Source organism: Oncorhynchus kisutch, linkage group LG5 (assembly GCF_002021735.2).
Source record: "Oncorhynchus kisutch isolate 150728-3 linkage group LG5, Okis_V2, whole genome shotgun sequence".
Classification (NCBI taxonomy): Eukaryota; Metazoa; Chordata; class Actinopteri; order Salmoniformes; family Salmonidae; genus Oncorhynchus; species Oncorhynchus kisutch.
The window spans coordinates 34,644,387-34,660,522 of record NC_034178.2 but is presented as its reverse complement, the minus strand read 5'-3'; the positions used below and the strand labels follow the sequence as shown (position 1 = coordinate 34,660,522).

The 16,136-nt window shown below is 40.7% G+C and overlaps 1 protein-coding gene across 7 annotated transcripts; it reads left to right on the top strand.

The window, feature by feature from the left end:
* The first annotated feature begins 1,149 nt into the window (after positions 1–1,149).
* On the top strand, positions 1,150–14,420 carry LOC109890947 (uncharacterized). 7 transcript variants are annotated; one of them, XM_020483123.2, is made up of 17 exons: positions 1,151–1,332; positions 2,437–3,144; positions 3,703–3,831; positions 4,126–4,264; positions 4,387–4,709; positions 5,784–5,866; positions 6,039–6,088; positions 6,286–6,426; positions 6,510–6,563; positions 6,779–6,799; positions 9,686–9,784; positions 10,061–10,225; positions 10,424–10,633; positions 10,772–10,843; positions 11,166–11,252; positions 11,409–11,585; positions 11,812–14,420. In XM_020483123.2, exons 2-17 carry the CDS (start codon positions 2,669–2,671, stop codon positions 12,286–12,288), a joined length of 2,703 nt encoding a protein of 900 aa, XP_020338712.1. In that variant the 5' UTR covers positions 1,151–1,332; positions 2,437–2,668; the 3' UTR covers positions 12,289–14,420. The 7 variants fall into 7 exon arrangements, with proteins under 7 accessions (XP_020338714.1, XP_020338712.1, XP_020338708.1 ...); XM_020483119.2 differs by having other exon boundaries at positions 1,152–1,332; positions 3,688–3,831; XM_020483124.2 differs by having other exon boundaries at positions 1,223–1,332; positions 3,688–3,831; positions 10,445–10,633.
* The last annotated feature ends 1,716 nt before the right edge of the window (positions 14,421–16,136 follow it).

Below are 16,136 nucleotides of genomic sequence, written 5' to 3'. Positions count from 1 at the left end.
TCACCATGTGTTATGTCATTCTGTTATCGCACCCACTAAGAAACAGGTACACCAGTGGTTTCAAACCCCTTTAGCTGCACTATACCACAGTCAACTGTTAAGTTATGAGATGGAATATTCCACACATTCACACCACAAGTTAGTTTAGTAGTCGTTAGCTAGATACTTTTTTATTAAGAAATATAAAATATACAGTCATACTTTACAACACCAGTATACAAACAAAAAAGAGACGCGCGCTAGCTACTAAAAGCAGGCATTTCACGTGAGCGAGAAAGGATACGTCTAAACGGTATCATTGGGACGTCCGAACTCTGACGTCACCCCACTGAAGTTCGGTTAAGTGAAGCGAGAGGTTTTACTCCGCCCAAAATCTGGCAACGAAAATAAGTCCACGAAGTGAAGAATTTTTGTATGGAGGTCAGAGTGTCGAATTTGGTCAAAAATACATTGAATTACATTTTTTTTAACGTGAGGTTTATTTGATTGAATAGATGTTTTGTAATGGCTAGGTTGTTATGAGTGGATGCACGTGGCATTTCGGCAACTTTGAAAAAAATACTTTATTTTGGAGTTATGCCTGTTGTCATGGAGACAGAGGACTGAGTCATCATGGACATAACTTTATTTAGCATGGACAATTGCCATTGAGGGGTTCCACCATTTCAAAGTAGTCAACTAAGTGGCTATTCCTATGATTTTCAAGCAATCAGCTAATGGAGAAGAAAATGGACTACTTTAAAATGGAGATAGTCTCTGGCACTGCCCATTCTGTAAAATATGTTATAATGTCACAGATACAAAGACGAGTCCTTTATTCAATTCACGTGGATTTATTGGCATGGGAAACATGTTTACATTGCCAAAACAAGTGAAATGGATCAACAAAAGTGAAATGATCAAAAAGTGAGCAGTAAATATTAAACTCACGCAATTTTCAAAAGAATAAAGACATTTCAAATGTCATATTATGTCTATATATAGTGTTAATAAAGTGTTAATAAAATAAATACATGTTGTATTAACATATCTATCTCTACGGCATGTTGGTCACACAAATATTTGCCCTCTTATTGGCTAGAATGGTCCCACCTGATTTCACCTTCTCCCGCCTGCCTTCCATCTTTGAGGACATGAATTTCCATTGTTGTAGCGGTCACGCGAATGTCTTGTCAATGTAATATACACTGGTTAAGGTACATTTGGGGTGAACTAACGTAGCAGTAGAAATAGTAAGGGGTAGAGGGTAGGGACGACCCAAGCATCCATGTTTGCGTTTAATTTGTGTTTCCTGTTATGTTGCATGTAATTTCCGGTTCTTAACCGTCGATGGTAAGTTTTCGATATTAGATGCTGTTTTGAACATATTTATGCTGTTTTGTTTTGGAGCTGCGTCCATTTTTCACATGTATGTTTCTCCTCGTAAGTGGTGGGTGTGCTCGTTAGCTCTGTCCAATAAACAGTCAACGACGTTTTTGCTAGCTAATGTGGCTAACTGATCTAGCTATACTTCCGCTTACACTGATTATATGAATAGGTAACGTTATCTATCTAACGTTATCCCTAATATGTTTAATATATTTGTCTGTGGTAGCTCGGTAGCTGTTTCGCGGTTTTGGTTTCAATATGTCATTGTGTTTGAAATGACTCGTTTTTTTTCCATGGTTGTCGTGACTTGTCGTTTGCTTGTTAACGTTAGCTGCTATGTTAACAAGCTAGCTATCTAGCTAACGTTAGTTAACAATCAAACGGCGACGAAGTATGGTAGCATTAGCTAGCTAACGTTAACTAGCTTATCTGTATGATGCTACTATGTCCACTTATGTCGTTCTTACCAAATACCTGTTAACGCCGTCACTAAAATAATCAGTACATAGAGGAGAGGCGCATTCGCTAACTGTTACATTGTTAGAGTTATTGATTATTAACGTTGGTTTGATTATTGTAGCTAACGTTACAGTAGATAGGAATTGACTTGTCTGAATATATGACATTGTGGAGGATGCAATGTCTTGAATGATGCTCCATCTCGTTTCAAGTGTAAAAGAAAAGTAGAAACAATAATATGGCAAATAATAATACAATTTAAAAAATTAACAACAAAATGAAGTTGTTGTATAACTACTAATACAACTAAGTACCTATTATTTTCATATATACGTGACATCATATATACATTATGTTTCTAATTGTTAACAAAACTTACCTACTTTCAACTACTGGACAGCTGACTGTCAAGTTAGAAATATATTATGAGTAGCAGTCTCTGGCAATAGCAGACTGGTTTGATTAGGCTGAAACTTCTTGAACAGCTCAGCTGACTGTATTGGGATGGTGTTATGATGTGGATGCATTGATTCAGGGTATACCCATGTGAAATTCTGCTTACAGCCTGCGTAAAGCCAATGCTGTTATTTCTCAACTTTATCTTTTCAGGTCCTATACATCAATGGGAAGACTGAAGGTTTTGGGAAGCCCTTTGGGGATGCAAGCACATATACAGAGAAGCAAAGTTTATGCTTGAGTTACTCTAGGACCCCACTGGATGTGAGCACTCCTCTGTATTGTTATGCAAGGTCTTGGATGTGTGAACCTTGGAAGTCGTTGTTCAAGAACATTTTGGAGAACATTTAGACCTGTGGCTTAATGAGTGTATAGAGCCACAGAAATGAATGAAGGACTGGTGGATAACCGAGGTTCCGGCAGAGGGCCAGGGGAGGAAGACATGGAGATAAACGGAGAGGTACTAAAACCTACAAATGATCTACTTATAGAAAGGGAGGAGAGGACTGAGGTTGGGGACAATGGGCTGGAGAGGACCTCTCAGGTCCTATCGCCACTGGAGGCCCTGGCTCCCTCGGACAGCCTTGACATTCAGGACCATGCCACCTCTGTTCCTGTGATGACAGGCCATGGGCAGACAGAGAAGATCCCAGGGGGAGTTGCTGAGGAACAACCTGTAGACTGGTTTGAGCCCCTGGAGGATGACAATTATGAAGATGACACACAGGGTTGGAACTTGGGCCTTGCGATGGGGGAGCGGCGTGTGAATGGCAAAGGGGATGCCGAAGAGGAGAGTGTTGCAGGGAGCGAAAGGAGCGGTAGCGTGGCAGGCCTTGAGAAGAAAATCAACAGCAACAACCTGTATGTTGAGTGAGATGTGACACTTGATTTGACTAGCTTTGGCTGCTGTTGTATCAATGTTATTAAAACATGTCAGGGTTTCTAGGGCCCACAAATCAATACAGAAGTTGGCTAATTTACTCCCCAACATAAAACTCCCCAACTTTTTTAAAGAAGGATTTATCTGGGGCAGTGAATTGGGGCAGTTGAGTGTTTTTTTGTTGTTGTCATGAATCTTGTCCTGGAGGTTAGCTGGCGCAGCCAAAAAGTCATCCAATCAAATTTTAACATTAAATTAAGACCTAAAGTATTTTTATATTTTTTGCAATATAGAAAATTTTGTCTTTGCAGCTGGCCTATCAAGCAGAAATCGCTCAGTTCTGCCTCCAGGCAAAGATTTATCACAATTAACGTCAACCTGCTGTAATGGGCCCCAAATGTCCTTTCTTGTAGCAAATATGTAGACAGTCAAACTATACAGACTAGCCAGTCGATATGCTCTGCTGTAATGTTTTATGCTCTTATGCTGGTATACTTTGCTGACGTGTTTATATTTTATGCCAGGTTTTCTGTTTATAGACGGAAGAAAAGAGTAACGGTTGAAGAGGGCTGGGAGGACTGGCCGGCACTTGGAAAGGGGTGGAAGCGCAAAGCGGTTGTTCGTCGTTCAGGTTCTAGTGTTGGCCAGAGTGACGTTTATTACATGAGGTAAAAACATTCTAGCAAAACTCTCTTCATTTTTAGACCATGGGCCAGTCTAGATTTTTACCATTGGTATTGTCTCATGACATGAGGTTCATTGTTATTTACGAGAGCTCACTTGCTGTACCTGTTTGAATAAGCCGTTGGTTTGAAATAAAAACGCGGTAAAACCAATTTCTTAATAATACAGAGGCCCACAGCGCGTTCATTTCATTGTCAGTATTATAGGTAACTTTTTATAAATCATTGATGCCACTAATGGATCACACTATCTTTATTCCCTTCTCTGTGAACCTGAAGTCCGAGTAATGAGCGTGTGAGAAGTAGGGTTGAGCTTTCCAAAGTCCTGGCAGATACTCTGGACATGACAATGTTTGATTACAAAGCAGGGGTGTTCAGGGGTGCTGGACAACCCAAGCCCTTGCGTGCGAGAAAGACGGTAATAATAAAATAAAAAGCTCCCAGTATTTACTTGAAATTATACCTTTTCTTTCACTTCACTAATTTGAATGTATTTTCTAACAACTACCATCTTGTCTATTCCAACCCATGGTCTGTTAGAACATACAGAAGGATCCTCCTCCCTTAGTGGACTGTGGATTTTCCTCAGAGTCCAGCTTGAAGAACAGAGGGGAGCGGGCAGACAGTCCTGACTCCCATCACAGACTGACCCCTCTGAGTCGCAGCTCTATGGTTACGCCAAGCAAAGATCTCCAACATACCACTCCCCCAAGACCGAACTCGTCTCTCGCAAAGATTAGTTCAGCTTCTGTCGCTCATGATGTGGAAGATGTGAAGCAAAATGAAACTAAACTGCCCTTGAGCCCTGCATCATCACTTTCAGTCTCCATCAATGGGAAGGCTGGTTCAGAGCCCTTCTTTGGGTGAGTCAAATGCTTCTATGTTCTCCTATAATTGTATCTCTGAGAATTTAAGTTTACAAATTCCTCATACATAATCATGGTTTAGGCTATATATACACTGAACAAAAATATAAACGCAACATGTAACGTGTTGGTCCCATGTTTCATGAGCTGAAACCAGACATTTTTCCATAAGTACAAAAAGCTTCTTTCAAAGTTTGTGCACATATTTGTTTATATCCCAGTTAGTGAGCATTTCTTCTTTGGCTAAGATGATCCATTCACCTGACAGATGTTGTGTATATCAAGAAGCTGATTAAACATCATGATGCACAAGGGACAATGAAAGGCCACTCTAAAATGTGCAGTTTTGTCTCGCAATACAATGCTACAGATGTCTCAAGTTTTGAGGTAGTGTGAAATTGGCATGTGGACTGCAGAAATGTCCACCAGAGCTGTTGCCAGAGAATTGAATGTTAATTTCTCTACCTGAAGCCGCCTCCAACGTCATTTTAGAGAATTTGGCAGTACGTCCAACTAGCCTCAAAACCACAGACCACATGTAACCACGCCAGCCCAGGACCTCCACATCTGGTTTCTTCACCTGCAGGATCGTCTGAGACCAGCCACCCGGACAGCTGATGAAACTGAAGAGTGTTTCTGTGTGTAAAAAAATAACCTTTGGGGAAAAATCATTCTGATTGGCTGTCCCCCCCCCCCCCATGGCCCCTGAGGCCCACCCATGGCTGCGCCCCTGCCCAGTCATGTGAAATCCATAGATTAGTAACTAATGAATTTATTTAAATTGACAGATTTACTGTATCTCAGTAAAATCATTGAAATTGTTGCATGTTGCGTTAATATTTTTGTTCAGTACATATTTGTTAATTTGCTTATATTTGCCCTATTATACGCATGTGTGAATTGGATATTTTTTTTTTGCATGTCTGCTTGAGTGTTTTCCCCTGAGATACAGCTTTCTTAAATGTAAAATAAGCAAAGAATACATGGGAGTGATTGAAGGGGTTGATGTGTTAATATCTTGAGAATGCATTTGGTACCTTAGGTAACTTGCTTCGATACTCTTTATTTCAGCATCTGTGCCATTTGTGGTAATTCATATACAGGCTTAGAGTATGAAAGGCAGATGAAGAGTCCCTGTTGCACCATATGCAGGGGTATGTCAACTCTTTAGTGTCAATTAAAGGAAAAACATTTTACAAATTTGTTTTAAAGAGGAACAGAATTTACATATTTTTAAGTTTAAAAACATTGTAAATGTGCCTGTTTTTACTATTTTATGAAGTATACGTTTAATATTGTCTTAACAGTATCCCTCTATGCTTTTAGCCAACAATCCAACTATAGCCAAGATTCAACTTCATCAAAGATTCAGAAAGGTAAACAGGTGTTCCTCAACTAACGAGTCTACTACTCCCATTTCTGTTTTTAACATGCGTGCATGCTCCTCGACTTCCCGTTTAGTATTTTTGACTCTTTAATTATTTCAGTTTTACGTAGTTAAACAAGGATTTATCAACATAGGTCTAAATGGATAGGAATACTCTAACTCCAGAATTATTGTTGTCTGTTTTAGTGGATTCCTTGTGGTCACTGTAGGGCTTGCCTTACCACAGAAGATTGTGGGAGTTGTGCCAACTGCAAAAAAACACTGAACCCTGACACCAGAAAACTTGTCCGCTGTCGGAAACGTAAATGCAAATGTCCTATCCTCAAGGTACAGACTGACCAAAGAACAGACAGAGATTGAAGAAATCCAAGTGGTGATTTATTTTGATTGTTTATGTATGTGTATTTCAGTATAAACCCGATGGTCCCCAAATGTTGGATCCCTATCCCATGATGAATTTTCAGGTAATTTTCTAGAACCCCATTACCTAGGATATCTTAGTTTGCATGTATATGACAACTGCAGAAGGCTATTGTCTATTCATATCTATTATGCTTACTCAATATAGAGCAGTATGTCCCACAAGTCCACATATGAACATTGGCAGTGAATTTGGAATATTCTCTTCACCTCTCCATGAAAATCTCCCATAACTGAATGTAAAGCATTTGTTTTGCAGATTGACAGCAGACAATTGCAGGTAACAATACCCAGCTCTCTCTAATAATACTCTTCTACTCCTTATCTTAGTTTCCTTTGCATATTAAATGATTACTATGAATGTAATTTAATAATAATGGGGCTTTTCCCCCCGCGTTGTTTAACTTATATTGTACATAATGTTGCTGCTACCGTCTCATGACCGAAAAGAGCTTCTTTAATGAGTCCGACGCGAAGGATATACTGCTTCCACGAGACCAGGCCCAAATCCCCGTCATTCGCATGAAGACGGAAATACAGGGAGCCGAGGATGGGATGCCATGCTAGAATTCATTGGCGAGTGGGTAAACCGCCTCTACCATCCGTTCTATTGGCAAACGTGCAATAATTGGAAAGTAAACTGGATGATCTGTGATCGAGACTATCCTACCAACGGGACATTAACTTCTTATGGCTGAGATCCCATTAAACCGGATCGACTTGACAATAGCCAGTGGAAGTGCAGGGCGCCAAATTCAAACAACAGAAATCTCATAATTAAAATTCCTCAAACATACAAGTATTATACACCATTTTAAAGATACACTTGTTAATCCCACCACAGTGTCCGATTTCAAAAAGGCTTTACGACGAAAGCATACCATGCGATTGTTAGGTCAGCACCTAGTCACAGAAAAACACAGCCATTTTTCCAGCCAAAGGAGTTACAGGAGGAGGAAGATTACAAAAAGCAGAAATGGAGAGACGATTACTGACTGAGCTCATGGCCTTTTGCCAGACCCCTTAGTCAAACAGCTCTTATTCTCTCCCCCTTCACAGAAGAAGCCTGAAACAAGGTTCTAAAGACTGTTGACATCTAGTAGAAGCCTCAGGAAGTGCAATATGACACTATATTGGATAGGCAGATTTGAAAACCTACATACCTCAGATTTCCCACTTCCTCAGCGGCTTCATCAATAAGTGCATTGACGGCGTCGTCCGCACAGTGACCGTACGTACATACCCCAACCAGAAGCCATGGATTACAGACAACATCTGCACTGAGCTAAAGGCTAGAGCTGCTGCTTTCAAGGAGCGGGACACTAATCCAGACGCTTATAAGAAATCCCGCTATGCCCTCACAAACCATCAAACGGGCATAGCTTCAATACAGGACAAAGATTGAATCCTACTACACCGGCTCTGACGCTCGTCGGATGTGGCAGGGCTTGCAAACTATTACGGACTACAAAGGGAAACCCAGCTGCCAGCTGCCCAGTGACACAAGCCTACCAGACGAGCTAAATGCCTTCTATGCTTGCGTCGAGACAAGCAGGACTGAAGCATGCAAGAGAGAACCAGCTCTTCCGGATGACTGTGATTACGCTCTCCGTAGTCGATGTGAGCAAGACCTTTAAACAGGTCAACATTCACAAGGCCGCGAGGCCAGACAGATTACCAGGATGTGAACTCGGAGCATGCGCGGGACCCCCTGCCAAGTGTCTTCACTGACACTTTCAACCTCTCCCTGACTGAGTCTGTAATACCTACATGTTTCAAGCAGACCACCATAGTCCCGGTTGGTTCACAAGAGAGCGAAGGTAACCTGCCTAAATGACTACTGCCCCGTAGCACTCACGTTGGTAGCCATGAAGTGCATTGAAAGGCTGGTCATGGCTCACATCAACACCATCCTCCCGGAAACACTAGACCCACTTCAATTCGCATACCGCACCAACAGATTTGCAATCTCAATTGCACTCCACACTGCCCTCTCCCACCTGGACAAAAGGACCACCTATGTGAGAATGCTCTTTATTGACTACAGCTCAGCGTTCAACACCATAGTGCCCACAAAGCGCATGACTAAGCTAATGACCCTCGGACTAACCACCTCCCTCTGCAACTGGATTCTGTACTTCCTGACGGGTTTCCCCTAGGTGGTAATGGTAGGCAACAACACATCTGCCACACTGATCCTCAACACTGGGGCCCCTCATGGGTGCATGCTTAGTCCCCTCCTGTACTCCCTGTTCACCCACGTCTGCGTGGCCAAGCACAACTCCAACACCATCATTAAGTTTGCTGACACAACAGTGGTAGGCCTGATCACCGACAACGATGAGAGAGCCAATAGGGAGGAAGTCAGAGACCTGGCAGGTGTGGTGCCAGGACAACAACCTCTCCCTCAATTTCGTGGTATCCAGTTGGAAGTTAGTCTTGTCTCATCGCTGCAACTTCCATACGGACTCGGGAGTGGCAAACGTTAAGAGCTGTGCATCTTCCGATACACAACCCAACCAAGACGCACTGCTTCTTGACACAATACCCACTTAACCCGGAAGCCAGCCGCACCAATGTGTTGGAGGAAACGCTGTACACCTGGCGACCGTGTCAGCATGCACTGCACCCAGCACGCCACAGGGGTCGCTAGTGCGCAATGGGACAAGAACATACCTGCCAGGCCAAACCCTCCCCTAACCCGGACGACGCTCTGTCAATTATGAGCCCCCCCATGGGTTTCCCGTTCGCTGCCGGCTGTGACAGAGCCTGGACTCGCACCCAGAATCTCTAGTGGCACAGCTACCCTTTTGTTTTTACTCTGCTGCTACTCGCTGTTTATTATCTATGCATTGTCACTTTAACCCTACCTACATAGTCAAATTAACTCAACTAACCTGTACCCCCGCACATTGACTCGGTACTGGCACCCCCTGTATATAGCCTCGTTATTTTTACTTTTACTTTTTGTTTTATTTTTTATTTTATTTAAGAAAATATTTACTAACTCTATTTCTTGAACTGCATTGTTGGTTAAGGGCTTGTATATAAGCATTTCACAGTAAGGTCTACACCTGTTGTATTTGGCACATGTGACAAATAAAATTAGATTTGGTATTGAATAAAGAGGAAAGGGCAGAATAGATAAATCTCATTATTCCCACAGAACTCCACTTCTCAATACAGTGACCCTGAGGACTTCTCTGTGAATGTCGATATAGAAGATGACGATGAAGAGTTTGATGGTGATGATGCTGACTATGAGGTGAGCTCTGCTTCAAGATATCTTACCCCAATTCTATCGAGGAGTGCCCTCTGCTGGCCAATTACAACCTCTCCCACATTAAAACCCTGCTCTTCCTAGTGAGGTCTCCATCTGAATTTGGTCACAGTTTGGGCCAACAAGCTACCTTATATCGGTCCACTGAATATCTAGACAGTGAAATGGATTTTTAATTTACATTTTTTACATTTAACGATAGTAGTACAAATAATGATATGTATTTTTTTAAAACATTTTAATTATCATTCTGGCTTTCAGGCTTGGGTGAGGAAACGTAAGCGGCGCTCCTGTGGGAAGTGTGAAGCCTGTAATAGTAGGACAGACTGTGGCACTTGTGATTTCTGCATAGACAAACCCAAGTTTGGAGGCAGCAATAAGAAGAGACAGAAGTGTCGTCTACGACAGTGCCAGAGACAGGCCATGGTAAGGGTTGATTACTCACCTATGTTGAAATAATTGTCAGTTGTATGAGCATTTTGAGGGTGACAATATTTTTTTAAAGTACCGTTTGAATTGGTCCTTATTTGAAATTAAGCAATGGCCGAACTCATTGTTATGCCATGAATGGACTCCTAACAACGCTTTCAATGGTGCTCTTATGTGTATGTATGTGTTTGACAGAGACACTTGTTGCCCTTTCAGTTGGGCCAGACTGATTTTGGGTCCCAAGAGGGGTGGGTGCAGCTTGGCAGGCCTAGGCCTCACTTTACATACAGTCGCAAGACAACCTCAAAGAAAAGAAAAACACAGCATCTGCAAGTGGACATGGAGTTCACTGATGATGACGACGAGCCACTGCAGCAAGAAGAGGATTATCGCTACATGGAAACAGTGAGTATTACTATGTGGAGATGGCACAATAGGGAAAGGCAATGTTTATTGTTTCCCATCTTAACGTCACATTGATTTGAGTACAGGATTCCATGCAAATACTGATATGTGCATTAATTGTGTCTGTTATTGTTGTAGGCACATTGGCGCCCTATGCTTCCCAGCAAACGCCGGGATGAGAATTTCAGAAACCACATACCGACAGTCCAGGTTGGAATCAATTTGGATTCAAACTTAAAGAGAACATCAACTCAAACCTATCTTTTGGTCTTTTTTTTTTTTTATTATTTTTTTTTTTTCATTAGTCCACTGTTAATCCCAAAAAATGTTTTGCATGTCAGCAGTCAGGTTTTCAAGATCTAGAAGTGTCACTGGCCACATCATGATGGTGCAAAATGCAATGGTTTTTCCCTTTTAAGCTTCTGTTTAGGTTTACTTTTGTGGTATTTGCCTTTTGGCATTTTATATTGGTTAAAAATGCTCTTATCTTTCAAATGCACAATATTTTCAACAGATGTTTCATATTTTACAGGCTCACAAAGAGACTCTGGAAATTGTCAAAAATAATTCACTTCTGGAGCATGTCCCAGATATCCTCAACCTTATAAGTTCTCCAGCAGTGAGTCACCCTTCTCTACCTTATTGAAATTCTCTTAAGCATGTAATGTTTTACAGTATAATAAAATGCCATGACTCGTGTGCTCTTCAGTGTTCACCTTTTTTTATATTTAGACTGGAGTATGGTGTAATGGTGTATTTCTTTCTTATTGCCCAGTATTGCACACTGTTCAAACCGGCAGACCCCGCGGTGAAATATGTTGGACCCCCAGTTGAGAATACATCCTCACCAGCTCCGGACAGACAGAGTGGAATGAATGGAGGAAGGCCAAGTGTGGACATGGATGTAGAAACGCCGTCTGTGGAGCCAGAAGTGGAGGAGGTCACACCTATGGTAAGTGACCACTTCCTGCTTTGGTGCATAAGTACACTTTACAACATTGTAACTGATATTTAAGGCCAATAATTACCTTTCAATTTCTAACTACAGGAAGTTAGGGATTACATTGGATTGCTTGGATTTTAAAATATTCTATAGGAGATACATATGAAAGTAAATCTGTAATTGACTCGGAATTGATTCCAACTGTATTTTGTTACCCCTATTATGTTCTGTATAGATCACTCAGATCTTCAGTCTTGCTGACAGTGCAGGAACAAGTGGGATCGACCAAGAACATGAGCTGTTAAAGCTACTGAAGTCCATTCACAGCTCTGCACTCCCCACACTCTGGTTTGCCATAATGGTGGAGGGCCCGACACTACAGCTACTGCAGTGCTCTAAGCTCTCCCACATGGTGGACACAACCGTGCAGATTGACCCGAGCTTCTACTATCAGATCTGTGTACAGGGCCAGCCGCTGCTCCTCACCCACCCGCTGTATGAAGCTCACCCATCCTGCTTGACATCTGTGCCCCAGGTGGCGAACCTGCTCCTGGATCTAGAGAAGTACAATGTGTGCCAGGGAGTCCCGACCAAGGAACAGCCATTCAGCCAGGCTCCAATTATCATTGAGCGGGCATCAACCTGTGACTTTCTGGTACTTAAAGAAACCGAGCACTGTGTGAGGTGTAAGGCCTTATCCTGCAGCTATTAAGGCCAGACACCACACCGTAATAGGGATTCCCCCCCTTAATCATATCACAATCAACTTTCTACAGTTGAATGTAGACACAAATAATATTTTTTTGTATTACAATTTCAGATTTAAAACAATTTGAAATATACAAACTAGGTGACATCTCAATTAAATATTTGCATATCCCACACACAAAAAAAGTCACTGGATTAAGTCAGCCTAAATATTTTTGGTTTCATATTGTTAAGACACTCCAGGACCGGACTTACTCAGTGCATTGTGGACAAATACTTAAAAAATATTTTTACTCTGTAAAATACTAAAGACATGAAAGTAAAATGCATTTTGGCACATTAAAAAACAAACATATTTAGAATATTTGGGCAAGTATGAGAATATATCTAAGATTCACTATTTGCTTCTGAAGCTGGGGGAAATGAGTTGGCGTGTGGGAAGAGTCTTGACTTTTCGGAATTGGCAGTTAGACAAGTACACTGAATTTAGACTAACAAAAACCTATTTAGACCCAATCACCATCTCTTCAAAGTAAATTACTACATATAGTTCCGTTTTTTACATTTTCTATGAAATGGGCTTATAAATTGTGTAATCCAATGTAGTGGGGCTTTGAAATTATGGATGTTTGTCCATTTTAAAGTGGTTAAAATTAATGACATTTTGATGACTGTAGTATGATAAACTAATGAAAGTATGATAAACTAATGAAAATATGCACTATCAAGATTGTCATTTTTGTTTACTTTTTGAAAATACTAATGTTAATGGACCAAAATACCAACAAATCTAAAAATTGATAGGTAGATGCTGTGATGTCATTTCAGCCTGTGGTGCCTGGCCTTAAAAACATTTGGTGCCGCAGGGTTAAGAGTCACCAGCACTTAGCAGTGTCACAGTACAGAGCATCACAGCTCTGCCCTTAAAGAACATTTCAAGTCTGCTGGCAATGGACAACCAGGGCTGTAGTATTTTACGCTTTTACCACTAGACTTTGCAATTATATTTAAGAAATTGAGGAAAGTGTTTTTATAGCCCATTTTGTTAGTCTGTCTTACAAATACATGTACAAATCATGAGGGTTTAAAGCCTGCATTTTTCCAATAGGTGTTCAGGTTGATTGGAGAACTAGTACAAAATACAGATATAGCTTTCAGCTGCTCTCTGACATCCAATGTGAGCCGTGTGTCCTGTTTATTTTTCTTCTGTTTAGTGCTCGAGGTGGAAGGTCGGTGTGTCCACATTTCCTCATGTAGATAAACCACTGATTATCTTGGGAAAGTAAGAAACCTTCAAACAAGTTATTGACCATTAGCACATGAGTATTGTTTGATTAGATCATTGATTTGCAAATCAATATGTGAAACCAATGCCCTAAATGAAGACCTACATGGATGGGATTCACAGGAGGCTGCAGAGGGGAGGACGGTGCATAATAATGGCCGGAATGGAGCAAATGGAATGGCATCAAAAACCTGTATTTGGTACTGTTTCCCTGAATCCTCTCCAGCCATTAGCACAAGCCCATCCTCCAATTAAGGTACCACCAACCTCCTGTGATGGGATTATCACATTGTCAATCATTTAACACAATGTGGTTTTTGAGAGAAGGGCTTCCAGAACCTCTTCCAGAGGGTGACAGACAGTGATAATTCTCAAGCATTATCTTCCTATTGCCACTGTCAATCATCATCTGAAGAGAACCACAACCAAATGGCTTGCTTGATTTGAATTAAGCATGTTATGCTGTATCTTTGACAGTGCTCATGGAAACGTTGCTACATAACTACAGTCAGGTCTCTCTCTGTTGAAGATGTACTCTTCAGATATACATCTGAAAAATACAGATGTGCTAAAATTTAAGCACTATTTCGTTTTCTGTACAGTTATTTTATATAAGTAATATTTCTATTTAAATAAAATAATTAACCCCGAAATTATTCTATCATGATTGAAAAAAATCCCTCTTATTGCCCCTTGTTTGAAGCATGTGAATTAAATTCCTATGGGGCTGGTCAGTTTTTTATTTTATTTTCTACTTCAGTTATTCCATATGGTTTCTTTGTAACTGTTGGTATCGTGGAGAAATCTGCATCTGTAAAGTGGGAAATTCTGGTGATATAATAAAGCCAATTAAAAAAAATAAAAGTGGTGGTTTATGATGAAAATAGAAGTATTTTGGCCATTAGTTTTGTGGCTGTGATTCATTATACGAATTTATATAGTATTTAGGGCAAATACATTTTTTTTTTTATCAGGATAGGATTCATTGTAAAATGTCAGTTAGGCTACAACAGGAGGCAGTGAAGGACCGTATGAAAATAAAAACTTGCTATTCTAGCTACAAGCCTATTTGCTTCTTTATCAAGGCTTGAGCACGCTACTAATTTACATACAAGGTGTGGTGACCATGGTTTGTGAATTTAGCAAACAGTATAGGCTATAATGTAGGACGACACGGAGCGCGCCACGGATTGGAAATGTAGGCAAAACGCAGGTATTTATTTAATTCTGAAACATAACTAATAGTGAAATTATACTAATAGGTCTGTGTGATAGGAAACCTGCTATTCAAAACGTTCTATATCTTGTCCGTTGCACTAGGTAGGACAACCTTTTCCGTGAAGACAGATTTCACGTTTGAGATGCGGAAGGCGTCGACGCAAGGGAGAATGGGGGTTTTAGACGCGCGAGAAAGGGGCAGCTGATGCATTTCAATTGGAATATGGAGCCACATTGGATAAGCAGAAGAAGAATATCGTGAAATTGTAGCGAATGGTCCATTGATTGCTACACTAACATTTTAGTCAAAGAACATAACCTCGAGCGCTTTGATCGGGCCGTCTCTCGTGGTTTTACCACATTGAACAGCACCATGGAGACCTCCGCACACACCGGTCATACTCTCAGTGATGGGGATTCTATAGGTTCTAATGTGTCCTCTTCGTTGTAACAGTATAGGCAAGTGTACATCATGGAAAATATTAGCCTATAGCCAATAATATACTCAAGCCATGAGTTCATGGCACGTCTTAATTCATTTGAGATTCAAATCTTCGTCATCACGGGGTTCCCTTTCAGGCAAGTAAAACCTTCTGCAATATCATTTTGTAGAATTACTTTACAACAAAAACGTGCATTCAAAGTCTTTCCTGACGCAATGCAATTAAGAAATGCAATATGAGATGCCTTCATCAACCCACAGCTGTTTTTGATTAGGCTGTACCAGTCTAATGTGTCCATCTGCAGCATCTATGCAGATGTAGGGTTGGCTCCTGCTCTTTTAGCCTATTAAGATGGGCTTAATTGAATGGGGAGGTGGCATGCTCTTTTTTAAATATAATTTTTATAATTATATATCTTCGATTCAACAACCTCACCACTGCTACTGTAATATTTGTGTAGCCTTTCCACTGTGTTCCTGTCACATGAAAAACCAAAACATCTGCCTATTTTTGGTTGTGATTTCTTCTAGTTGTGTCTTACGTTTTGACATTTCATCATGACACATTGATGAATTCCCATATCATGTTGGACACATACTAAATTTCTAAAAGATATCAAGATTTTATTCTGAATACTACGAAACTCTATGTTTGTAGGATTTACTGAGGCACATGTATGATGGGGGGGCTTTAATGTCCTTGAGCTGTTGCTGCACATGATGATGATATGGAACATACATACATACATACATACATACACACACTGGGCCCATCAATAGTTTATACAGTTACTACCTAGAGTTCTCAAAAGCAATTTTCATGTAATCTGTCACTGTTATTGTCTGCCTATCCAACATAATAAAATATTTCTTTATTTTCTCAACCTTTAAGATGGTTAATTATGTT